The sequence below is a fragment of the Dermochelys coriacea genome, chromosome 2 (genome assembly GCF_009764565.3).
Source record: "Dermochelys coriacea isolate rDerCor1 chromosome 2, rDerCor1.pri.v4, whole genome shotgun sequence".
NCBI lineage: Eukaryota > Metazoa > Chordata > Testudines > Dermochelyidae > Dermochelys > Dermochelys coriacea.
The window spans coordinates 106,112,755-106,140,256 of NC_050069.1; the positions used below are offsets into that span (position 1 = coordinate 106,112,755).

Sequence of the window (27,502 nt, forward strand, 5' to 3'; positions counted from 1 at the left end):
TTAATAAGAATTAGCTGTAAGCGTATATTTATTTGGTTAAGATCTGGAATATTCACTAATCTGGGAGGTAATGCGTCCAATCCTTTGGGATTCATAGAACCTTTTTTTATGAATAAGATTTTCATTAATCCTCCTCATATCTGACTTGGGTGACTAGGTGGAGGCCTGAGGCTGGGTTACTTTAAGGGAACTACATTGTTGACTTCTGAGTAACCAGTGTGATAAAACAGAAGCTGTTCTGTGCTGTCTTGGTAAATCTAAGTATTGAAATATCTGCCATTTTTGGGATTGCCTGCCCCATTCTTTGCAGTTCACCCTAATGGAGTGACCTCAGCTGTCTCCCCTGGGATTCCAGTCACAGTTCTATTTACAAAGCTGTATATGCAGAATATGCTGTATTGTGTAAATTGAGTGAAACTAGATTTTTTTAATGGCATTTTAGTAAAAATTTAAAAAAAAAATTCTTTCCAGTAAAGTAGTAGGGCTGTCAAGCAATTTAAAAAATGTATCGCGATTAATCGCACGTTAATAATAGAATACCATTTATCCAAATATTTTTGGATGTTTTCTACATTTTCAATTAGAACACAGAATAAAAGTGTACAGTGCTCACTTTATATTTTTTATTACAATTATTTGCACTGTAAACAAAATAAATAGGTGAATTGCCAAATTCTAATACAAGTACTGTAGTGCAATCTCTTTACCATGAAAGTTGAACTTAGAATTATGTACCAAAAAAAAAGCATTCAAAAATAAAACAATGTAAAATTTTAGCGCCTGCGAGTCATGTTCAGCCAGTCTCTCAGACAAACTAGTTTTTTTACATTTGTAGTAGATAATGCTGCCCGCTTCTTGTTTACAGTGTCATCTGAAAGTAAGAACGTGCATTCTCGCGGCACTGTTGTAGCCAGCATCACAAGATATTTACATGCCAGGTGCGCTAAAGATTCATATGTTCCTTCATGCTTCAACCACCATTCCAGAGGACATGCATCCGTGCTGATGACCGCTTCTGCTCGATAACAATCCAAAGCAGTGGAGACCGACACATGTCCATTTTCATCCTCTGAGTCAGATGCCACATGCAGAAGGTTGATTTTCTTTTTTGGTGGTTCAGGTTCTCTAGTTTCCACGTCAGAGTGTTGCTCTTTTAAGACTTGTGAAAGCATGCTCCACACCTCGTCCCTCTCAAATTTTGGAAGGCACTTCAGATTCTTAAACCTTGGGTCCAGTGCTGTAGCAATCTTAAGAAATCTCACATTGGTACCTTCTTCAAGTTTTGTTAAATCTGCAGTGAAAGTATTCTTAAAATGAACAGCATGTGCTAGGTCATCATCCGAGACCGCTATAACACGAAATATATGGCAGAATGCGGGTAAAACAGAGAAGGGACATACAATTCTCCTCCAAGGAGTTCAGTCACAAATTTAATTAACACATTATTTTTTTAATGAGCATCATCAGCATGGAAGCATATCCTCTTACCGAAGGATGAAGGGGTTTACGAATGTTTAGCATATCTGGCACGTAAATACCTTGCAATGCCAGCTACAAACATGCTAGGAAAAGGCCTGTTCTCACTTTCTGGTGATGACATGACATAAATAAGAAGAGGGCAGCATTATCTCCTGTAAACATAAACAAACTTGTTTGTCTTAGCAATTGGCTGAACAAGAAGTAGGACTGAGTGGACCTGTAGGCTCTGAAGTTTTACACTGTTTTGTTTTTGAGAGCAGTTATGTAACAAAAAAAAATCTACATATGTAAGTTTCACTTTCACAACAAAGATTCCACTACAATACTTGTATGAGGAGAATTGAAAAATACTATTTCTTTTATCATTTGTACAGTGCAAATATTTGTAGTAAAAAATAATATACACTTTGATTTCAATTACAACACATATACAATATATATGAAACTGTAGAAAAACATCCAAAATGTTTAAATTTCAATTCTTATTCCATTGTTTAACAGTGCGATTTAAAACTGCAATTAATTGTAATTTTTTAATAGCAGTAATTTTTTTTTGAGTTAATCACAAGTTAACGGCAATTAATAGACAGCCATACTGGAAAGTGTTCTATTGACAAACCTCGGTTTTATAGTGGTTCCTTTTTACTTCCTAAATGGAAATGAACCTTGTAGGCTTTGTGTATAAAATAAGCACTTTCAGGAAGAAAACAAATTCTTTAAAGATACCGTACCCTCAGGATTCTCGCTCCTGAGTCTCTCACTTCCGGGGAAAGACTCGAGTGGGTATCCTGTGCATAACCTTCAAGTAATCAGAATTATAGATAAGTGAATTCCCTTCACCGAGTGCTGATTCTGTAGCTCCCATTGGCCGGGAACTGTGGCCAATGGGAGCTGCGGGGGTGGTGCCTGCAGGCGGGGCAGCGCGCGGAGACCCCCTGTTCCCCCCGCCTAGGAGCTGCTACTAGAGGGACATGCCAGTCACTTTCGGGGAGCCACTGGAGGTAAGCGCTGCCCAGCCAGAGCCAGCATCCTTCATCCCCTCCCGCATCCCTACCCCAGCCCAGAGCCCGCACCCAAACTTCCTCCCAGAGTCCTCACTCCCTCCTGCACCCAAACTCCCTTCCAGAGCCTGCATGCCCTCCTGCACCCCTGCCCCAGCCTGGTGCAAGTGAGTGAGGGTGGGGGAGAGTGAGCAATGGAGGGAGCAGGGGCAGGGCCTCAGAAGGGCACGGGGCAAGGTTCGAGCAGGACAGCTAGGGGGTCTCTGAAAAATTTAAAATCAAAATGGGGGTCCTCGGGTTGATAAATTTTGAGAATCACTGAACTAGAGCATATCTTTTAGTAAAACGTCCAGTCTTGATTTTAAAATTGCCTGAGAATTCACCGCAGCCCAATTTTCTGTTTTTCCTAACAGGACATCTAGTGTCTTTTGTAAAGTTGCACCAATGAGAAAAAAAGAGAGACAAAGGTACATAAGAGATGTCATAGGCACTGTTTCTCAAAACTGAATTAAACTGAAGTGATGTTGGAGAAATGCAGAGAAGGACATCAGCTTTATATTTGTCATGTTTATCTATTTTTAGTTATTCATTTGAGCTAAGGAAGTTCATTGTCACTTTACAGATATAGTATCCTCTCTCCTAATTATAGAGGTGGTGCTGAGCATGTAATACTAAATAATTGAGTGTCCAACCTTGCACAATTGCTTAATGAAACAAACCATGTGTTTCTGCATGAATGGAATGAGTTTTTAAAAAAAACCTGTTCCCCAGAATAAGTTGATTTCTAAGCAGTTCAATTGAACTAAATATGCACACTTTGTAAAATCATTAGTTCCTATTAAGGAGAGCAACAGTGAATTAAATTTAGGACCTATGGAATTAGGGCTTAAATTAACCTAGCAGGACTTCCACAAAAATCTGCATCAGCTGGAAAGCACAATGAGTGCGTTCAAAAAATCAGTTACCATTTTCTGCCTCTTAGAACTTCGAACAAAGGGGATGTTTCTTTCTTCTGACACAAATTCTAGTTACTCTGTTTAAAACATGTCTTTAAAAATGTTGTGTTGAAAGGTAAATATGTTTTGTCATAGAGTGAAAATTTGTCCAAATTTATTTTGGAAATTATATTTCTAAACATCTATAAACATGTTGATGCATGGGAAAGTGCCAGGAGTTATTTTTAAAGAGGTGTATTTTTTAGGAGCATAAATGTTTTGATGATGATGCTGTGTTCCATAGTCTTGTAGTTTGTGTTATATGCACATACTGCTCAGAGGAAAAAAACCAGCCTATTTGCCTGCCTTAAATTAGATGTTTGAGGAGCATCGGCTTCATGGAGACAAGTTACATTGTAGTAATAATAAAAATGTCAGTAGGACCAGCCAAAAAAGGCCACTACATCATAATTATATAGCAGGTCCTTGATTTTTTAATACAGTTTTTCAGGAAGAATGCTCTAGCCCCAAGTAAAAATTAAACTGCCACATCTTGATGAAAATTATTTTCTCCCTTAATTTGCTCCTACATCACATCTGATTGAGCTACTCTTCCTTATGGGGATTTTAGAGAGAGAAACCTCATCTGGTTTCCTGTAAGCCTTCAAATCCGATTTCTGTGTTTTTTGTCACTTGTCAGTTTCAAGAAAAGGAGGCATTCTATTCAGTTTCTCCTTTCTTCCTGTGTTTTCAATTTTCATCTATATAGCCATGCTATAGTAATGTTTTATTCTGTCTCTCCAACATACACAGATCAAAAATATTCCCATTGGAATAAATACATAGGCTTAATTTATCTATCCACATAGGAACGAAGCAAAAAAAATGTTTGCTCTTACAAGTTTAAGGTGTTATATATCATAATATTATGTAAACTGCTCCAGCAGATATTCCGAAAACTTAACTACTCAAGGAGTGTGATCATTATATTAGTCAATAATTGGACTGTAATTATTATTTCTCAATTAGGTTATGCATTTTGCCTCTGATTTTTAGACAAATATATATGGAAATAATGTGTAGTATACTACTGCTTTAGACAGTATAAATTGAGCTGTACAGCATTCCATTCAGAGCAATTTAAATCATTTATTTTAATAACTTTTCCATTTGTACTTCAGTTATTTTCTAAAGAAACTTGCATTCTCACTGATTGATAACATTTAAAACTTATTGATTCACAACTAAATAGAGCCTTTACACTAGATTTGGTACATGTTTTTGCTACCTAAGAGGGTACATTGTAACTATATACATTTATTTAAGCAATTATCTAGCTTAATTTTTTTCACTCTTATTAATTGTACTTTTTTAGTGTTAGAAAATCATGAATGATATATTGCTTATTTACTAGATAATTAACTTTTTGCTCTTGATTTGTGCTAACCTGCGTTAGGATGGTAACTGGAATTTTTAAACACACAGAACAGCATATAAGATTTATATTTAACAAACAAAATAACCTTAAATGTGGTGGATACATAAACTTCCCTTATCAAAACATGTTTCACATTTACAAATAAATGGTTTATTAAAGGAACAGAGGGGTTAACTGTACTCAGTGAATTAAACTGACTATTGCGCGTCAGCCTGGGAAAACTTTCAAATATGCCTAAGTGAAAGTGACTGGAGCTTAAATTCCTACTAGCTTAAGTTTTTTGAAAAGGAGACAAGTCTCCTAAGTTATTTAGACTGACCTTCAGACTTCTAAAACTGGTAGATATTATCCCCTCCCTCCTCATTTTTATTCATAGACTGGAAGAGAGACACAAGTTTTCCTGATTTTTTTCAGCTCCCAATCAATTTCTCATCTTTGAGTGAATTAGTTCAAAAGAAAAAAAAAATCTTCTCTGTGCCTCCAGAAGAGACTGCTGCTCTGGAAAGCTGGTATAGCACTTCAACAGACTCTGTTTCTAGGTGCTTAGCTAGTGCCTTCCACCAGTTCAGTGGTGTAGCTTTCTTTAAAACATCAGCAAATATGTCCTGCTTGAATGGTTCACCTCCAGCCCTGAAATTTATTATGGTTGGCATGACTGATTGGGTAATTATTAGATGCCCATGCCATTGCAGCAACTTCTTCAATTAGACCTCTACCCTGGTACTTTGGGTCAAGAGTAATAGCAAGAAAATGAGGTGGAGTAAGTGTTTGATCTGTTTGAATCTTTACTGCCTATGATTCAACTTTGTTGTTGGGGATTTCTTTCTTTGATATCTCTTGAAGTTCTTTCCAAATTTCAGCAGCATCAGCAATACAGCAGCAATCTTTCTGTGGTTTGTCCACAGGTATGGAAATAGGTTTCAGTATATTCAATATATCTTCTACGTTTCTCTTTAATACAATGTTGACTATTTTGGCTGTGATAGTTCCATCTATTTTGTCATGATTTTCTTCCCAAAAGGTCAGCGGAATAGGCCAGTTCTTAATAAATAGTTCAAAATAGTCAACCACTGAATTCCATCTTACATCTTCAAGGAGAATTAGTTTGGATCCTCCTCCCCCCTTCAGTGAAGCTGAAGCAATGTGGCTATTGTGGAAGTATTTTGCAATTTCTGGAGTTGTACTTAAGTTTTTGGCTAAAAGATGCATCAAATGAGCATTACACCCATATGTTATATGTTCCAGGTTTCCATCGTTATCTTCTTTTACATTTCTTCTCATCTTTGCCACATTTGCAGCATTGTCTGTAAGAAGACTATATGCTTGACACTTGAATTTTTGTTCCGTTTGTCACAGTTTTACTGCTACTTCTAAGTATTGTACTGTATGGGCATTTCCTGATGTATCACTTGTTTCTGTAAACTAGGCAACTCCATCTTTTCTTGTCATACAAGCACTTTGTACTTGATCATTGTGTACATTGTTCCACCCATCAAGACTCAAATTATCGAATTTCCCATCAATGTTTTTTGCACACTGTTCAGCTTCCTTCTCATACACTGTATCCAGCAACCTTCCAGTAATGTCTGCTGTGCCAGGTAGAATGTAGCCTGGTCGTAACAATTGAACCAGATCCACGAAATGTTAGTTCTGAACAAGACAAAAGGGACAATTTTCATAAATAAACTGAGCAATCTTTTCATCAATGGAGTCTTGATGGAATTTTCTAGTCCTGATTACAAACTCATCCATGGTTTTAGTGGATGATGAAGAAAGACTTTGTTGTTGAGATACAGGTGATTAACTTTAGTAAGTTTAGTATTGTTGTTGTTGAGATACAGGTAACTAAATTTAGTGCAGCACTGCTGATGGCACTAGCAGATGACTCTTAAATTGGAGACATTGCAGATGATGGACGTTCATAACGGTTTATGTCTAAGCTGGACCCTGAAAAACAATGGGTTTAAAAAAAAATCATTTTTATTCACTATTACTCAGTGCACTACTTAAAAAAAAAAAAAAGACTGTAAAGGAAATTCCTCCTTCTGTAGTTGTTGGTAACACCTTTTAAATTATATAATATATTTTCCCTGTAAAACTGGATTTAGAATAATTAAGAAATCATTTAGGATTATCTAAATCTATATAAACCCTATCTCTAGCAAACAAAACATATTTAAAAGTTAAGATTCATAAATGCCTAATAAAACTTTGCATTTGAACAGAAAATGTTCATCTAAGAGGTTTGATTATACTGAGCAGTAGAAAATCATTTCAGAAGTCCAGCAGTAACAGAGAAAAAAAAAAATGTTAAATACTCCCATAACTAACAAACATACCAATTATATTCTGAACAAAAACATTTTGAAATTCATGAGAAGTCATCCGTCCAAAACACAAATTTATGACAATCTAAATTATCATTTACTAGCATAGTAATACATGGTAGGCAATGCCTAAGAATGGTGCAAAAATAAGTTTACTAACCAGTAGATCTAGATTCTTCAGGCATGTCCATATCATCATCTCCAAAGTCATTGCCTTCTGTGGATCATTTTTCATAACATTGATTCATTCTGACAACCAGGCCTTGCGGCTTACTTGCGCGTTTACATTTGACATGTATTCCTTTTTTTACCCAGAGATACAAGAATTTCTTTAAAACATTCCGAAATAGGGTCTCTTTATGATATGCAGCCATGACACTTTTTTTTTCTCCAGTTCCCAGATATTGAAATCAACACCGGAGCCTGCACCCTGAAGAATGTTGTCATTTCTTCCCACAGTGTCCTGCTTTGACACCAGCATTGCTTCTTTTTGGTTGAACGCTCTGCTCCTTCTCCCTGGTTATATATCCCATCCACCCACCGCTTCCCCAGGGGGGGAAAAATACTAACAGTCCAAGACTTCTGTTTGTGTAACCCACCTGCCTTTTGCACTGCAGTATTTTATTTTTTTTAAAGACAGAGAGGGAGTCAGTTGAGAAATTAATGGATTTCTGTTTGTATCTCTGTCTGCGTATACATGCAAAGAGACGGAGGCCATTTATCTGAAGTGTCCAGAACCATCCAGAAGCAAAGGCTGGTAGTTACTGGGCACATCAGTGTTTTCCCCTAAACTGGAGAATAAGTTTCTATAGTGGGTGGCATCATAAATATTCATAATTTGAGAACTGTCAGAGCTCTTGTAGGGGGGAAGCTATAAAGCAAGAACATGAGACCACCCAGGTGGGCTCAGTACATGATTCTGATGATGAGATGCATGATGGTATGTGTCCTACAGGTAGACTGCATCCCAACACCTGTAATGACTTTAGCAGTCTCTTGCACCCAGTAGCATAGCCCTTGGGTCTCTTCCCACCCCAGGATCAAACCCTTAATAGAGTACATGACCTATTGTACTGTATTTACAAAGCTTGACTTCAAAAGTTGGATGTTTTTCCCTTGGTTCTTTCTTTATCTATAAAAGCAGCCTTTAATTCAAAGTTTTTGATGCAGGTTCATGGATTCAGTGTATTTATTTTTTTTATTTCAATGTTTTAAGTGATCATGGGATGTTCAGGCTTTAGCATATTTTGGATTAAATTCAGATTTCATTTTAAACAGGTTTATTTGTTAAAAGAAAAACTTAGTTTCAATAACAAAATCCAAAAAAAATCTGATTATTTTATTATTTTCAAAAAATATCCTTGATTTTTATCCACCTTGATTAAGTTTCTAAATTCTGAGGAATAGCAATCATATGAGAGTTTCTGCTGAACTTGTAAAGTAGCAGCTCATACTCAACTATGGCAATAGGATGACTATCCAGTTTTTCAGTCACACGATGAAACTATACTTCATTCACCAATTTTAGTAGCATTTATACAGAGTTTTATATGTAGCAGGTTTTGTAGAGGTTTTTAATCTATATTTACAAACATTAGGTCATTCTCATCATACCCTTGAGGTAGTCAAGTTTTATCCCTGTTTTACAGATGGGGAGACTGAGATAGAGGTTAAATGATTCCCAAAGGTCATGGCAAGTTGCTGTCAATCCCAATGTGATTGAGAAAGCTATTTCACTTCAGAGCCTGGGGTGAAGAAAGTGGTGCGGTTGAGTGGGGAAAGAGGAGTCTTACTGGATCATATTAGCATAAAGAAATTTGCAAAATGTGGGCAGACGGACGGTGAAGGTTAGAAGGAGGTTATCAAAGGTGAAGAGGCAATAACATGGTTCACAGGTATAGCCTTCAGTATGGGAGGAGTAACTGATACGTGGTGGTGGTGGAGAAAGTCTGTGTTTTCTGGTCTTTATCCGGAGATGTTAATGGTCATGGAAACAAGGAGCAGACAAAACAAATTTAAAGGGAGAGCCAAGGTTTGGTAACAGTGCAACAAACTGAATAGAGGAAGGAAAGTGATTGTCAGATGTGACCAGGAGGAGAGGAAGGGAGAAGTTTATTGGGAATACCACTAGATTGAGAGAAGTTTGAGGGGCTGTCTGTGGGTTGAAGGTCAGATGGGTTGAATGGATAGTTGGAGGGCAATATAAAATAACACTTAGTGTGCAGCAATGCAAAACAAGATTAAATGGATTTCTTGCCTACATATAATTAACAATGAACAAATAAGTAAGTAAATAAGTTTTATTCTACAGTTTAAACTTTTCTTTGTTACACATTCAATATTTCCCTTTATTACCATTTTTGAAAGTTAGTACTATCTTCCTAAGTAATTGACAGCTATCACAGTTTTGACAACAAACACTATTTTAATCTGCTTCAGAGACGATACATTGCAGTACTCTATTTCATTTTTAAATGATTGATGATTTTACCTCTTTGATTATTTACTTAAATTGGGATGTTGTGATGAATGAATAGTAACAGCTATGTAATTCATTGTGTACTTGACTTAGTTTTATACATAAGCATTGAGTTAATTGACTGAGGCAAGTCCTTACTTTGAAGCTATTTCTCTGTCAATATAGTGGCCTACATTTTCAGGTCCTTACTACAAATATGTCTATTACACAATGAATTGCAGCTATAAATGGTAGCTGTTAGACTTCTAGCTATTGATTGCACTTGTTTGTTCAGTTCTCATACAGAATATAAATAAACTCAATGGTTCCGTATAAATGAATAGCCATGAGAGAGTGACAGAGTCATTGAGTCTCATCCCAGCCTCTCATTTCATAATAAAGTGTGTGGACAAATGGTAGCAACTGGACCTTCATTCTTGTAATAAGTTATCTATACACTGCCATACACAGTTTAATGTCTATGCGATTGTTTACTGTGTATGCATATGCTGTATAATCGAAAGGTGGTGAATGCTCATCTTCATACCTGAGTAGATGCAAGGACATTCTCATGGAATCCAATAATCGCACAACCCTAACGTCATGAAAGTGGATTCTGTAGTTTCATAATATCAGATTGGTGGTATTTGCTTCAATTTTTGGAGATGCAGTAGAGAGACAGTATTATCTACTTGTTAGAAGGGCTGGGAGTCTATGGTTTCTATTCCCAGGTCAGCCACTGACTTAGTATGTAACCTGTATGCCGCAGTTTATCTGTCTGGAAACAGGGAAAATGGTGGTTTACCTCAGAGTGCCAAAGCTTAATTTTTTGTAAAGTGCTTTGAAATCCTTAAATGAAGGAACCTAGTGCAATACTCATGTATGATTAGCCCCTTTTCTACAAGTTTTAAAACAGTCAAGGAGTTTAAACCAGTCAGAAGTACAATTACCAAAGCAATAGAAATTTATGCAAATCAATTTAAGGTATGTAAAGCACAATTAGTTGTTTTCTTTACTTCTCAAGTCAGTATAACCATTTCAAAGCATAAACCCATTGAATTGGTGATACATTTTAGCTTTTCCTCTGAAAACTATGTTTTAAGAACAAAATTTTTACGCAATTACATTTAATTATATATTTTGTGTGAGAATGTGTTGTTGTCTCTTTGGGTTATTCACATAAATTACTGCTGCTTCTAATACAAGATTTCTGCAGATGAAAGGCAAGTCATTGACAGATATAATTTAGTAAAACTCAAGTAATTTAGAAGTCAACTCTATTTAAAGGTTTCAGAGTAGCAGCTGTGTTAGTCTGTATCCGCAAGAAGAAAAGGAGTACTTGTGGCACCTTAGAGACTAACAAATTTATTTGAGCATAAGCTTTCGTGAACTACAACTCACTTCACTGCATGTATCCGATGAAGAGAGCTGTAGCTCACGAAAGCTTATATTCAAATAAATTTGTTAGTCTCTAAGGTGCCACAAGTACTCAAACTCTATTTAAAGTAACTTATGGCAAGGATGCTGGCCTGGCAAAGCAAGAGATGTTGGTTTTATTAAAAAGAGATTCGAATTTAATTTTGATGCTCCCCTGAGACAGTCAAAATCAAGTTACACATATTTATACATGGATGGACTATAAGTAGATGAAATGTGCAGTTTTCTTCTGCGACTTCTGGATAAGAAGCATAGTGTTTCAGAGACTCAACCCACACAACATCACTGTAGCTAAGAGGTATTGGTTATTATGAAAGGATGGGACAGACAATGAAGCATCATTTTTAATGCAGACATTAGCCAGAGGCTGAGAAGAAAGATAGAGCTCCAAAGGAGTGTCCAGGGACATTTTCCTGGTAGGAATCACAAAAATCTCTCCTTTTCCCAGCAGCTGGAGAGGGGACACAGAGAGCATTTCTTACCAAAGCATAGCCTCTGGGCAGGGGCTCCCTCCTACTTGTAAATAAGTCTTTGACTAGTAGATTTAGTCATATGGCTATTGAATGTCTGAATTTAAACTAATTCTGATCTTGCGTTTGTATGCAGATGAGAGTGTGTGTTGGTGAGAGGGACAGTTTGCTGAGATAAATTTGAAAAGTTTAAGGTACTGAGAGATTTTGAGTAGTTCTGAAATGGAGAGACAGCAAATACAGGAGGAACTGTAGAAAGCATAATATAAAAAAAAAAATAAAGGGCTGGAGAGGGAGAGAAATTGGACACTGATGACAGCAAAAGAAGAGATCCACTAAGGAGCTCTCCATCCTGGAGTTGAGAGCATGTAATCATATGTGCTTATACAGCATCTATTTAGCATGATGGCACCACTGTCCTGATTGGAGCTTCTTATTGCTATTGTATTACAAATAATGTAAGATCAGTGCAAGCCTTTTGGGAGGAAAAAATTATCACCAGTTTGACAGCTCATTCTGTTGCTCTCCTCTAATTGGAGAAAGCGAAATTTATTTTTCCATTGAATGCCGCAATATTGTTCATATAATATAGTGCCTTCCTTCAGAGACGGTCTCTTTTTTTTTTTTTTTTTAAATTTGTATAACTTTTTAAAGTAATTGAGTAGACTTCCTATTATGTGAAACCAGTCTTCTGGGTAGAAAGTGCCATAGCATCTTTCTAAATGTAAAAATGTTGAATGAATAATTTCAGTGGACTCAATGAGGCTTTTATGTTTTTTGGGTTTTTTTTACATTCGATCACTAATTTTCTGCCTTAAGTATTGTCTCATCTTTCTTAGATCATCAGGCTTCAGCACTGTCAGAATTGTTTCAATTACCTAAGAGAGGTAAATATTTTTAAAGGCAATTCATAAAAACCCTTACATGCCAGTTTGATTTTTAAAGGGTACCGTCAATCTTATGATGCCCTCAGAATGATGTGCCTTAAAAATGTAATTCCTACCATGTATGAAAGTCAGAATTATCCCTGAGGTTTGTCTTGAGCAAACTGGGATGGTGACAAGATATGAAGAAAACACAAAACCATGATTTCTTAGGCATCTTGACATAAAGCTGTGCTGTACACATGCAGAATTTTGTTTTGAAATTAACTGTCTCCATGATAAAAGTTCTTTTTGCTGATATTGTGGTCTCTCATGTATGCCACATATAAGATCCTGTGGAAGGAACAATGTTTGTAGCCAGTGCCATGCTGTAACACTGAAGACTAAATGCTGGCTCCTGGTGTGAAAATGTTCATATTTCACGACAGACAATATTACTTTTGTCCCCCTCTAAAAACCAAGAAGCAATAATGAGTGATTGGCATGGACCTGATAGGAGCACTAGTGCTATTTTGGGCCAAGGTAGCAGCCTTACCATGAAGAACCACCATTTATTTTTATAGGTTGCATGAAATACATATTTTCACTTCAAATATATTTTACAAATGTCTTTCAAATACTCTATCTGGTGCATACAGAATAGTACATAGGACTAAAATATACATGTGTGTTTAAAGTTTTAGGAAAAGTAGTATGTCATATATTGCATAGTAACAGAGGGACTGAGTTAAGCTTGTGCATGCAATTTTCTTTGTCATTTCTTGGCTGTTGAGTGCTTTACCGTGGAACATTTACGTTCTTCTAGTGTAGTTTTGTTTAAATAATTTTTGTCTTTGATTTCTAAAATAAATTCAGATAAGACAAATATAACAATAACCAAGATTGATGGCTAATAGCATTAGTGTTTTTCTATCATGTGCAAGCCACTGTAGTTTTATAGTGTAGGATTCAAGGAGGGGAGTAAATGTATGGGCACATATTAAAAAATGGAATCTGGGCATGAAAGATTTTGTACAAAATAGTTGGTATTGTTGCAGATTTCTACTGCATGTTTTTGTCCATTACAAGTGAGATAATGTTTTTGAGAGCAGCGCATCAAATATTTCAATATATAGTTGGCAAATACTGAAGTCTGTAAACATTACTGATGTGAAACAGTGGAAAAAACAGTATCAGTCACTAGAGGGGGGGCAAAGTCTAAGATGCAATACACCAATCCAGAAACAAAAATATACTCTGCTCCATGAGTCTCTCTGTTCTTCTGTTATATCATGTTTACAAAGACAACACTTAATGACAGTCAATGAAAACATTAAGACAGCATTGTAGATGCAAAGCTGCAAAACAGTCAGAGCTGTTTTTATGTAGAAGGCAGAGTGTATTTTAATTTCAAAACAGCTGAAAAATCCAGGCATATGCAGTATTAGTAATCTGAGACATTTTGTCCCTTTTTTTTCCAGTTAATTTCAGAAGCCACAATTTAAGAATATTAAACTCTACCCATCTGTAATTCTTCTCCGGTGAAATCCAAGAGTCCTGGCTTTATGTAATGTCATAGCCAAAGAATTCCTGCCTGGGAATGGAATTGAGACTTTTCAGTACTTACTAATTTGCCTCTTACAACCCAGGAACTTAATGAGAGGCTTTTTGACTCTTTAGACTTAAGTTATCAATATTGAAAACAGAAAGAAATGGAAAATTCCTAGCAAACTGTTTCTATCTGGATGCTTCTCATGTCGGCATTTTATGGGTTTTCTACTTCACATATCCGAGTTATAAAGCATATCACCAGATCGATGCAAAACAGCCAACATTTTAAACCAAGAATTCTGGACTCCATCTAGACAGGTGCCTGCTATAAAAGATGCAAGTGCATGACTAAACCATGTGGCTCATTACCATTCATGCCATCACCGTAAAACCATAAGAAAATAAGTAGCTGTGATGGAATGATGTGAATAATGTCAAATATTAACAATGGTTTTTAAGCAGTGTTTTATAAAAAGCCTTAAAAACAGCTTTCGCCTATTGTTTTTTCCTTGTTTTATTTTGGTTTTTATGGGAGGATGGGCATTGATTCTCAAAAGCTTTATTGCTTCTCCACAGGGTTTATATTTTTGTATCTTATACCCAAAACATAATTCATTGGCATCTGATTCCAATCAGAATAGTGGTGTTGTGCTAACATAAATGCATGTGAGTTCCAATGTTTAAAATACTGCCACCATTTGCTGTGAAACAAAGTGGAAAATCAGTTGTTTTGTGTTCCAAGGTCAGTAGCTATCTCAGCTCCACAACAGATTGAAAATTTTCACATAACACTCCAGGTCCTGCTCATGCTTTGTGGTTGAAACTAAAAGCGGTATGTGCAGTGCACTGTAAATTTTGAGGGAGGGTTTTGTGTATATTTTTAAAAGGTGTGAGCTTGTTCTATTATCAAATAAAACTTTTCAAAATCTTATAAAAATTGTTCTTTTATCCAGACTTGCATTATTTCTGCATGAAATCTTGAATACGGTTTTTTCCTTTTTCTTCTTCAGAATTGTAATCTGAATTAATTAAACTAACACACAGATTTTGTGGATAAAATTCACTACATGCACAGTAAATCCTGCATCTTCCAAAGAAAAATCTTACAAACTTAAAATATCCTGCAGCCTTTGCTCTCCAGTTTTCTTCTTGATACAATATTTCTCCTGTTCAGCCGCTATTAATTCAAGCACTAGAGCTGGGCAGCGAAAGGTAATTCTTCAAGTATATGTCTCTATGGGTGCTCCACTGCAGGATTTGTGCCCAACTGTGCATCCTCAACCAAAGACTATAAAAGTAGTGTCAGTGGGTTCGCACCTGCACAAAGGAGTGCCTCACGCTCCCATGAGGGCATATAAGGAACTACAGACTCACCACTACTCAGTTCTGCTCAAGGCAGAGCATTTTTGGTATCTGCTGTTCTCAGCTTCCCACTTTTTCTCACTTGTGAATCTTTTATTCTCTGAAGGTTTTTATTTCATTTGTTGTTGTTCTTAATTTCAGCACATTTGTGTTTTGAAAGGGGATTTCCCTCTCTCCCTTCTGTACTTCTTGTTTAGTGCTTCAGCACTTCCTTGGGGTGTGCCAAAAGCCTTGGTTTTCAATCCCTGCCAGATCTGCCACAGGTCTTTTCCCCGTAGCACAGGGTACTCGAGCTTCTGCTGTCTCAGAGACACCCATATCCCATCGAAGTGTAAAGTCTGCACAGGGTTCAAAGGAAGATCTCAAAAGAATAGAGGCTATTTTGAAACTTCTCTAAATGGAATGCTCCCTAGTTTTGTTGGATTTTGCTTCCTTCCCCCCATACATCAGCCTCAATATCTCAAGCTTCTCTGGTGACTGCTTGAGCCCCAGCAGCAACATCTCCAGAGATGAAGATATCAAAGAAAAAGACTCTTTCCCTGTCAAGAAAGGGGGCGGTTCACCATATATATGACTCCCAGAAGACCTCTTTCCACAAAGGGTACCACTGAAGTTCTGGCTGATATTGATATCAAGGTGTGGGCACCATCTAAGAAACCTTACTCAGAGAAGCCTTCTCTTAGCCAACACAGAGAAACTCCTACCTCAGTACCACTCAACGCCTCTCGATGCACCCAAGGCTTCTTCATGTGCTCCGGTACCGTTAGCTTCACAACATCAATGCTCTCAGCTCAGAGACGTTGTCCTGTCGGCTTCTCCGGTACTGCATGCAGTGTCTCCAGCATAGTACCAATCCCCATTCCAGGCCCTGGTACTGACATAGGCTCCAACTTCACACTACCATAGTCCTCCAAAACCCTCCAGATTTGTTTCCCCAGAGGACCACCTCGTATTGGAGGAAACAGAGTCTCTCCCCCCCCCCCCCCCGCCCCAAAGGGCCTTTTTGTGGAGCTCCTTTCTCTTGTACCACTTTGACAGCTGTAGCCTGAACCCTCCCACATTTGGTCAAGATCAGACCGCCAGCCCTTGGTCCAGGCACAGATACCTGAGGCTTTCCCTTTTAATCTGTGGGATGACACATTCTGAGACTCTGAGGACTTCATACGGGGGCTCTGTTTAGGTAGCATAGCATCACACCCCTCTAGGTTCTTACCATGAGGAGGCCAGCAGATGTCCTACATGCCTAGGATGCGAATACCCAGGGGGGCCCTTTCCCTATCCACCACCTCAGTGGGCTTAATGGAACACAGGGGGGCATTGTAGTAAATGATTTTAGAGGATATCCGCTAAGATGAGGCACCAACACTTACCAGTACCATCCCACTCGAAGGCACAATCAGATCTGCCAGTTCCATATGTTGCCTCGGTACCAGAGGAGACCTCCTTCTCCTCTGCTGCAGAGTCTCTGGCTTCTAGGTTGGAAAGGAACTGAGTGGCAATGAGTCCGTGCTTCCTTACATGCCCTTATATGGGAGCACAGTTGCTCTATGCAAGTACAGGCCCATGGATATTCTTTATAGTCTGTGGCTGAGAGGGCACAGGCACTTGGGTATCCTGTGGTGGAGCGTCCATAGGGACAAAACATCTCTAAGAACTCAAGTTCTTCTTGTACAGATAAGTAACCTCTTTTTTTCCATTTCATGGAGGGTTTTGAGATTTGGTTTCATTACACTATTCATCTGAATTTTTCTGACAACCTGCAAGCATCTGTGGCTGTAAGGATAAGCAAATGGCTTTAAGAACCCAGGAACTCATCCTTACTCCCTGGAGAATTACTTGAAGTGTGATAAATGTTTTAGAGATACTAAAAGAGTTGATGGTGGATAAGTCAATATAATTATTGTCCTTGGTATAGCCCCAAGACTGGTCTGTTGTTTGCTTACAAGATTATTAGTTTGTTCATTTAGTCTTCATGAGCAGTATATGCCTAAAACATTTATATCTACTCTTGGTTGATATAACTGTGTTGATTTTATAATTATGTGGGTCTGCGTGAATTAATAAACTATTGATTGGCTAAGAATAACAGTGTCTTGATCTGAGAAATACTGTGCCAAGGTAGCAGTAGACCTAAAAAGAATCAAGTGTTAAAATTACAGCCTCAGTGTTGCCTTATGGATTGGTTCAGTCTTTTTATAAATCTTCAAGAAGTTCAAATACTCATACTCCTAATATTTGTAGGCATTTTTAAAATTTGTGTGGGTAGAGTCTGAAAAGTTCTGTATTTAATAAAATTATTCTTATTTTTCTCAATAATTTTAACATCAATTGTGCTCCATTTACAAGTGTCACTATTTTTGTAACTGTCAGTACTTGCAAATAGAATTGGGAGTCTTAAAGTTCATTCTGCTTCTCTGGATTTCTGTTTCATGCATCCACTATTGCCAACAGTGAGGAGTCTGTTGCTATTTAAATGATGAAGTGGAGTAGACTACAGCTTGCTATTGCATAACTTTAATGGCACCACAGTGGCAGTGGTAAAAACTTATTACATTTAAGCAGACAGATTGGAACACACTTATAAATTACTGACATGTTGGTTTGCGGTGAGGGTTGTGTGGATTTTTTTTGTTTTGTTTTTCACAATTCTCTTTTCTGACTTATCGCTCTACAAGATTGTTCTTTGTAAGAGAGATTAATGTGAAACAACATATGGATATTTCACAAATACGAGCTGCATGTTATCAGTGAGAAACACAAAGAATAATAGGAGTACTTGTGGCACCTTAGAGACTAACAAATTTATTTGAGCATAAGCTTTCGTGAACTACAGCTCACTTCATTGGATGCATTCAGTGGAAAAATACAGTGGGGAGATTTTATATACACAAAGAACATGAAACAATGGGTATCATACACACTGTAAGGAGAGTGATCACTTAAGATGAGCTATTACCAACAGGAAGTGGGGGTGGGGTTCTTCTCCCCCGCCCCACTGTGCGTAGTAGCTCCTTTTAAGTGATCACTCTCCTTACAGTTTTCAGAGTAGCAGCCGTGTTAGTCTGTATTCGCAAAAAGAAAAGGAGTACTTGTGGTACCTTAAAGACTAACAAATTTATTTGAGCATAAGCTTTCGTGAGCTACAGCTCACCTCATCGGATGCATTTGGTGGGATGAAGTGAGCTGTAGCTCACGAAAGCTTATGCTCAAATAAATTTGTTAGTCTCTAAGGTACCACAAGTACTCCTTTTCTTTTTGCGAATACAGACTAACACGGCTGCTACTCTGAAACCTGTCAAAAGAATGTTATGTATTGTTTCTCTTTTGCAAATAGTTTTGTTCTACAGTTTAATAAGGAGACATGCCTTTGGCTATATGTATTTAATATAGATGCTGAGAGCTCTGGAGCATGTTGTATTTCATAAGGAATAAAGGCTACAGTAGATGACCAAAAATAATGGGTGATGGGAGCCAATATGTTACCAAGTCAGTGAATTTTTAGATTAAGGACTGCAAAAAAAGATTTGGATAAAAGATATACAGCAGAATTTAGGGATCGGAGGGAAGCTACCAACATAGTTTTCAGTTTACATTAAAATGAACAAGCTGATATGAAGGCTATGAGAAATATCCTGCTATTTGCCTTAGGATAACTTACCTAGGCATCCTTGCCTCCAGTGAGGTTGGATGCTTTAGTGCAGTTTGTATTTTGGTTAGCACTTAAGGTTTTTCAAATGAAATTTATGGGGATCTAAATGTCTCTTGTGAGCAGGGAGGCTTTTAAAATACAGTAACAGCTATTTAAAAAAGCTTTTAATCCTACATTTTATACCTATATTAAGCCACAATACTGTAATGAGAACTACAATGGTAGTCGGTGCAATACAAAAATGAGACAAGTGGTTCAGAAGCACAGCTAGCCTATTATTGCTCTCTGGTTTCCCTAATGACCTCTCAAAGTACTCTTTGGCTATTCATAATTACTGAAGTGCATTAATCCTTACCACCACATGACTTTAATGGCTGTTAGAAAGCAATGTAAGCAAACAGTTAAAATGTCTGCCTAACCTTATGTTGAAAAAATATTGACAGAAGAGAGGTAACACTCTTCCAGTAATTTAGATGATAAAAAGCAGAACATGAAGACAGATCGTCCCCAAGAACAATTTATGTGAATAATTTACAATTTATATTTGATTGTGTGGTTAAATTCAAAGTAGGTCCTTCCTCTGAGAGGTTGTATGTGTGATCATTGTTTTTTCCTCTTGTTTTTTCTTGAACTGTGGATTACTTGATTTATGGTGGAGGACAAGTAAAATGTTTTTCAGTCAAATCAGTGTAATGCTTCGGACTGTATGTTTTTTGTAAATTATATTAGCAACATCAGCACGTCAAGATGAGATTAATAAAAATATACGTAATTAAATACATATTCTATCATTTCCATCTCTTGATATCTGAGAGAGAAAACAAGTCAAACTTCATAGAAAATTAAAGTGTGTTTTAAAATAACACTGTTGTGTATATTGCATTTAATGGCATAGGAGTCTGTTACCCAAAGAAAAAAATTACACATCACCTATCAATAGTTAGCTAAGAGTTAAACAACTGGTAGAGCCCTTTCACCATCTTTATTTATGATTTCCTTATTCTTGATGCAAGCCTTGATGCACATTCATCTGTCTCTCCCATGTTAATCCAGCAAGCTGGCCCAAAATGCTAAACATTGAAGTATAACACTGGATCTCTCAGGAGATGACTACCTGCATTGGTGTCATCTCATCTGGTAATCAGCTAATTTTACTGGACTTTCTAAAACCTATTGAAAGCACCCAGATTTACTTTAAGAGTTATGGATGTAAAGTACAATAGAAGTGGTAATTGATAATTAAACCTAGCCTAGATCCGTTCTGAAGGCAAATGTCTTTAGATACTAACTTTTTGGACCCAATAACAGCCATTGTCTTCCTAACTAGGTGTAAATAATGTAGCAATTACAGGGCCACATTATCTTGCACTACTTATCCTGTTACAAATTAACACTATTGCTGGCATCTTTCTGGTGCAGTGTTAGCCCTCACTTGACTAGACTAATTGTGCACTTTCTTTAAGACAGGATGCTTCTCTCTGTATCTAACTCTGAGTATAGTAATATATTTGAAAGTAACTCTGTTTGGGATCCTCTGAAAGGTATGTTTTATGCACAAATGATTATATAGAATACAGAATTATTCTTAATATGGTATACCAATTGCAAATCGGAAATAAAAATGTCAACCTAAGTTTTATTTTAAAATACCATTAATTTTTCATCACCACTTCCCAAGAAAAACTTAATTTCCCCTTTGTCCATACTTGCATTTTCATTATGTTTTTCTGCTCTTTTGTCCCAAAACACACAACCACATCAAGCCTATGTCACTGCATGAAAAGATGAGATTTTGATAGGACAGTGATTCCTATTAGTTCTAAGAAACCTCAACCAATTTGTAATTAGAAAAAAAATCCAAACTGGTATGTCTGGGAATGATTCTGCCTTTTCTAAAGATGGGTCATGGGCTGTATACTCCAAGGGATACATAGCATACCTACTGGGTTCTTCTCTGATTTCTGAAAGAAACAGCACTGTCAGTTGAGTGTTACGTGAAATGGCAGGTCCTAATATAAGTATGTTCCCCAAACTCTTAAAATTGTACCTACATAGAAAGAGAGCACAAGTTTCCTCCATCTGGGTCCTTGGCTAATCAAGAGCAGCATTTGGAGGGGATTGAACGCTGTTAATGCCACCATCAGCTTGCTGGTATTCCCCAAAGTCTCATCTTCTCCCCCTGCAAGAGTTCAGGGCTTGGTTTGTGTTGTCTGCAGTATTTAAAAAGGTTTCAGATTAGCAGCCGTGTTGGTCTGTATTCGCAAAAAGAAAAGGAGTACTTGTGGCACCTTAGAGACTAACAAATTTATTAGAGCATAAGCTTTCCTGAGCTACAGCTCACTTCATCCGATGAAGTGAGCTGTAGCTCACGAAAGCTTATGCTCTAATAAATTTGTTAGTCTCTAAGGTGCCACAAGTATTTAAAAAGACACTGAGCTATTTTCACACCTTGTTCTTTCGGGTAAGACATCTGTTTTTAAAAACAATCTCTCAGTAAATAAATATGCTAGAAACATCATGTGTTGTATGGGGTTTTTTTCCCCCAAACACTTTATATATTTGCAATTAAACCTCAGTAACATACTGATAGCAATGTCAAGGTAATTCAGAAAACAATAAAACATTAAAAAAAAAACTGTAAATTAAGAACTTGACAAAGTGCTCTGAAAAATCTATAAAACAGCTTCAGTTCACCAGCACAAGAATTAAGTAATTTATCCTACATGTGCTTGTTGACATATAAAAGTCTAATTTATAAAGCAGCTTAAGCACAGCCACAAAAGTGAGGGAAGAAATACAAATTCCGAATCTGTAGACTCAGACAACAAATCCTCATCTAAACTATGGCAATAATCTTCATTGCATCTCCCTTTTTTCTTTAGTTTTTCAGTCAAGAGCAATTTAACATCATCACATTCAAAGAAAATATACTTTCTTCTCAATGATCATCTGTAATTTAGCAGGAAACAACACTGATACAACAATACCCTCTGACATGAATCTTGCATCTGGATGCAATCTGACCTGTGGATCTACAAATACAAGTTTCTTCCTCACTTTTTTGTTTTTGCTGTATTGAGATTTACTTTGAAGGTTTTCCCCAAGGTCTTTCAAATTACTTTTACACTTCCAGATTTCTCCCTTGATTATCTTAGAGAGATGGTAAAGTTATAATTAAAGTTTGGCAAAGTATAGAAAAGGCAAAGCACAGCCATGCATATAATTTTGAGGCAGTATGGAAAATTTCTGTTTGGGGGGGTGGAATGGGGACTTAAATTTTTGTTCTAACATAAGTGCCGCTAATTAACTGGAGAGGATTCAATTTCTCATAGTTCTGGTTGACAAAGAATAGGAATGTTGCAGTATTTAAGATTATTTCTTTAAACATTAGTTTTGTGGTTCAGCAAAAGCATTATCTTTAACTCCTGTCAGAGTTCTTAATCTGAGTGAGATGTGTTTATGCTGTAGATGAGTGGTCTCCAACCAGTAGAACACAAATTAGAAAATTATTTGAATCAGTGTGAACTTTATTCTTTCTCATTTGAATAAACGCATGTGTGACACTGTTCAGTTGGTGGCATTTTGTGTATGGTGCATGAAAGTGGCCGTGCACAGCCAGGTAGTCATGGTGGTAAAACTGGATTCAATAATGAATTAAATAACAAGCTGTGATTGATTGCAAGATTACATTACTCATTGTTCACAAGCACTCTGAAAAATTATAGACTTGGCACGTTAGAGAAATAGAAGTAATAACTGTTAACCTCATTTGAATACAGAGGCCTTTGGCATTGTTTGTTTTAAAGCCACTCAATGGATATGATGTAGCATTCTGCATGCTAGGATAGGATGGTTGAGCAAAAATTGAGCTTTCCAATCTATCAGAGATCAGAAATTTCTGGAATAAAAAAATTAGAAACACGAGCTTTTAGAAAAGGACTATTGGCTTGACTTCACATTCTTAACTGTGACAGATTGAATGAACAGACTAATGCTGATCATATTGGATGTGGAGTAGAATTAATTTGAGGGAAATATATGAAAACATGAACCTTTCTCTGTGAAGGCTAGATTCAGTTGATTTCTCCAGCCAGACACTTAATATTCAAAGGCCGTGGTCTTTTTGTGAGAGCAAAGAGCAGGCTGCCTTTGAGTGTGGGAGACTGACTTAAAAATAAGATGATGTGGTGGTGATGGTGGTGGAACATAACTAGTCTGTGCTCGTGTGTACACCTTCAAAAGGACACTCAAGTTGTAAAAGTGGGATAAGAAAATAAAAAACCCAAGCTATCTGTACAAAGTTGTGAATGAAAATCTGGACAGACTTCAGAAAGCTATAATAAACATTTCATAAGATTGTCATATTCTCCATCGGTTAATTCTGAGGGAATTCTGTGCCAAAAAAATAAAAATTCTGTGCACAATGTTTTAAAATACTGCAAATTGTATTTGTCAATAAATTAATTTGGAGGCTCCAGCATGGCAATGGGGAGCACAGGCCACTGGCTGCATGAAGGAGGAAAATCACCCTGCATCCCCTCCCCCTCCAAGACACTGACCTCAACGGTGAGGCTGACACAGCACAGGGGTGGGGTCTACCCCAGAAACACCCTGGGGCCCCACCCCTCCACACCAGGTATGTGCATGCAGGCTCAGCTCAGCAGGATCCAAGTGTGGAGGGGATCCACGTATGGGATGGGAGGGTTCTGGATGGGGCAATCTGGGGGTGGCAATCTGGCGGCTCAGTGGGGGGTCTGGGTATAGGGGGGATCTGAATGCACAGGGGATCATTGTAGGGTTCCAGATACAGGAGCAATGGGATGCTTCAAGGAGTTCCTGATGAAGGTGGTTGGGGCTTGGCAGCAGGGCTGGGTGTGGGGGGCTCAACAGGGAGGTCCAGGTCCTGGGAGAGTGGGGCTTGGTGGGGTGAGCTCAATAGGTTGGTCCAGATGGGGTCAGGGGGGTCACACCCTCTGGGTGCAGGACAGGTGGGGCTCGGCAGGGTGGGGGCTCAGGTGGGAGAGTTTAGTGGGGGGTGGTCTGGGTACACGGGTGGGGGGTCCAGATGCAGGGGGGATAGGGCTCAGCAGGGTTGAGGGTCCAGGTGCAGCAGGGTGGCTTGGCAGTGGGGTCTGGGTGCAGGGCAGGAGACTCAGCAGGATGGGTGTTCAGGGGCAAATGGGGGTGCGCTCTGGGTGTAGGATGAGTTGAGGCTTGAGGGGGGGCAGGTATGGGGGCATCCAGATGCACAGGGGTTGAGTGGACGGGGAAGCAGCTCCATGTACAGTGACCCCATCTCCTGCAGCTGAGGAGTGATGGGGTTAAGGGATAAGCTGGTTGTGTGTGCAGCTGAGGGAGATTTCTGGGGGTGGGTCTGATCTGGCCCCAGCCGCTCCTTGCAGGAGAAGAGGAAGTCCCATCCTCCCTCAACCCCAGCCAACCAGGTCTAGCAGCTGAGCCAGGGTGGACGCACCTGCCCTGCTGGGGAGTGGCATGTGATTGCTTTTGCAGCTTCTATTTGCTTCCCTGTCAGAAAGTCATTTTTGTGCAGGGAAGTCAAGAAATTTGATGAGGACATGAGTTCTGCGCACACACAGTGATGCAGAATTCCCCCATGAATAATCTGTGGAGGGAAAGGTGCTGGGAGGAGAACTGGATATACACCTAAAAGCGTGGAGACCTGCAAGATGATGATTTCCAGTTTCCCATATGTCAGACTCTCTGCCATGCAGCTTTTTATTAAATCCACACATTTGTTGTTTAGCCAGTTAGTGGCCCATATTTCTGATCTCCATAGTTACCATAGTCAAATTTATTTTAAAATAAATTATATATCCAGTCATTAGTATCCCTGATCAATTTTCTCTCTCAGTATTTAAATGATAGGAGCCAAAACCACTGAGATTGCAGCAGAGCTGAATTCTTAACATTATTTTGCAGAACTAGACCTTAACACTGTAGTCGTACACTATTTTAGGTTTTTATAGAGGAAGCTGGTTCTATTTGTTTTAATTCATTGCTTTGCTATTATTATGTATACTTGCAGACTTGACATTATAAGATGGTGTAAGTAAAGATAAAATAAGCAAATGTAAAGATTGTACATTACATTTTAAATGTGTACATTATATTACATTTGAATCTCCTGTGTAAATATGATTAGAAATAAGCACAGGATGTTATTCTTTGTCATCTGACAATCAGGAAGTGATCTTTCACGCATTAGTTTGAGTGGTGAAATTCCCATGCCAAAAGGTTTAAGATAAAGTTAAAGAATGAGATTCTGATCTGTACCTTGTAGAGGTGCAGCAGGGAACTTGCAGTCCAGGGTAGAAGGTGAGGCTGTGGTGGCTTTAAGCCCCCTTTGCTCACCTCTGATTGTGGGCTGCTCTGGGGGCTGGAGATGTCCCCCGCCACGTAACTTCAACAGCCCTGAGTACTTATCCAAGTTATGGCAGTGTCTCTAGTGAACATCCATAGTGCTGCGCTCTGCAGTCTTGCTCCCAGCACGCACTCTATGCCAAGATTTGAAAGGGATTCCCTCAGTGTGTCTTTTGCAGTTCTGGGGGAATCTTCAGCCAAATGTGAGGCTTTTCTACCTAGTTTAAAGGGACCGGAGCAGGAGTGAGGCAAGTTCACAGGCACGTGTCAGTGGTGTGACTCCATATTAACTTTAAAGGACATTAGACGGAGGGCAAAAAGTTAGAAACCCAGGAGGTATAGAGGTACGGTTGCTCTACCATTGCTCCATAATTACTAGGTTAGTAATTAGCTCTTTTGAGAGAGACCGAGAGGAAGACTATAAAACATGCATTAGTCTATGCTAATACACAGAGGCTTGCCTACACTGTGGAAATCGTCTGTTGCTAAAATGGGTATTAGAGGTGGGTGCAGCAGAACCAGTGCTAGGAACTGCTTAACTGCAAGTATAGACAAGGACAGAACATGTTTGGTGTCTTCAGAAACCATGCTCTGCCTTTGTCTAAACTTACACCTAAGTTTGTGTTCAGTACTGCTTCAACTGCACCAGTAGCTGACTCCTGTTAACAGGTAATATTTGTGGAGCAGATATGGTTAGAGAGATAATTTTGTTCAAATAAGGAATGGCAGTTGTAGTTTTTAAAGGAGAGATTAGCAGGTTGGTTGCCATGTATTTTTTTGTCCGATTGTTATCTTGTGCTATATAAGGATATTAGTCCAAATAAAAACAGCTTGCTCATCACAGGAGCAGATGTGTGCACGGATAAGGTGAATAGATCTTTGTGTGTATTTGTATAAAATAGGATTGAGAGATTACATGCCCAAATGCATCCCTGCATTTCCATTATGAAAATCTCAGATGAACAATGTGGAGTTCAGTGTATTGGAAAGGAATATCTAATTTTGTGTTGTTTTTTTTTACAAAGTAATACCAAGTGTTTATATTGTGGTCTAAACCAACCATTCTTGCATTTTCCTTTTAAAGGAGTATTGTCCACTTCAAAATGGAATGTTGTAAACACTTCATTAACCTTAATATCATTAATTATTGCAAAAAGTAAATAAAAAGCAGCAGTCAGTAACAAGTAAAAACTTTACTAAAATATTACTACTAATCAGTGGTAGTAGAAATATAAGTAGAATTTTAAAGATGTAGTTTACTTGTTATATCTTTGCTCTTTGCTTACTTTTTGTAATTCTCCCAACTTGGACAATGAAACTCAATGGAGTCCGTTTCTCTTCTAAGTTCTTAGTGTTGAAATGTTCGGCTTTCAGAGATGGCAGATAAAAATGTAATTGTTTAGAAATAACTGTTTACACTGAGATTTTTTTTTAAATTCTGGAAACACTTATGTTGATTGTAAGCACAAAAGCGTACGTTTGCAAAATGGAAAAGTTGGGCCGAATTTATGGACTATCCTTGTAAATACCATGCACTAATTTATAAACATTGCTTACATCTTCTGTTTTTATGAACCACAGAACCAACTTATTCAAGTAACTTAATTGCTGACTGAATATGCTTAGTTCAAATTAGTTATATTTTAGAAAATTTATATTAAAAACATAATGCTGTTTATTAAAATCATACATTACAAACCTTTCAGCAGTCATAATTTTTTTTAAATGTTAAAAATTCATAGATATTACGGTCAGAAGGGACCATTCTGATCATCTGGTCCGACCTCCTGCACAACGCAGGCCACAGAATCTCACTCCCCACTCCTACGAAAAACCTCTCACCTATGTCTGAACTATTGAAGTCTTCAAATCGTGGTTTAAAGACTTCAAGGAGCAGAGAATCCTCCAGCAAGTGACCCGTGCCCCATGCTACAGAGGAAGGCGAAAAACCTCCAGGGCCTCTTCCAATCTGCCCTGGAGGAAAATTCCTTCCCAACCCCAAATATGGCAGTCAGCTAAACCCTGAGCATATGGACAAGATTCACCAGCCAGATACCCAGGAAAGAATTTTCTGTAGTAACTCAGATCCCACCCCATATAACATCCCATCACAGGGCATTGGGCCTATTTACCATGAATAGTTAAAGATCA

The 27,502-nt window shown here is 38.0% G+C and overlaps 1 protein-coding gene across 9 annotated transcripts in view; it reads left to right on the forward strand.

The window, feature by feature from the left end:
* CTDP1 (CTD phosphatase subunit 1) overlaps positions 1-27,502 on the forward strand; it is a 171,952-nt gene that overhangs the window by 121,794 nt on the left and 22,656 nt on the right. The window contains exon 13 of one of the 9 annotated variants that reach the window (XM_043508245.1): positions 2,894-7,148. The exons of 5 other annotated variants lie outside the window; for them this stretch is intronic. In XM_043508245.1, the coding sequence (XP_043364180.1) occupies positions 2,894-2,987 (94 nt within the window). In that variant the 3' untranslated portion in view covers positions 2,988-7,148. Of the gene's footprint in view, positions 1-2,893; positions 7,149-12,384; positions 12,433-13,889; positions 18,085-27,502 lie in introns of those variants that run through there. 3 more of the 9 variants (XM_038388357.2, XM_043508247.1, XM_043508251.1) reach the window with 3 other exon arrangements.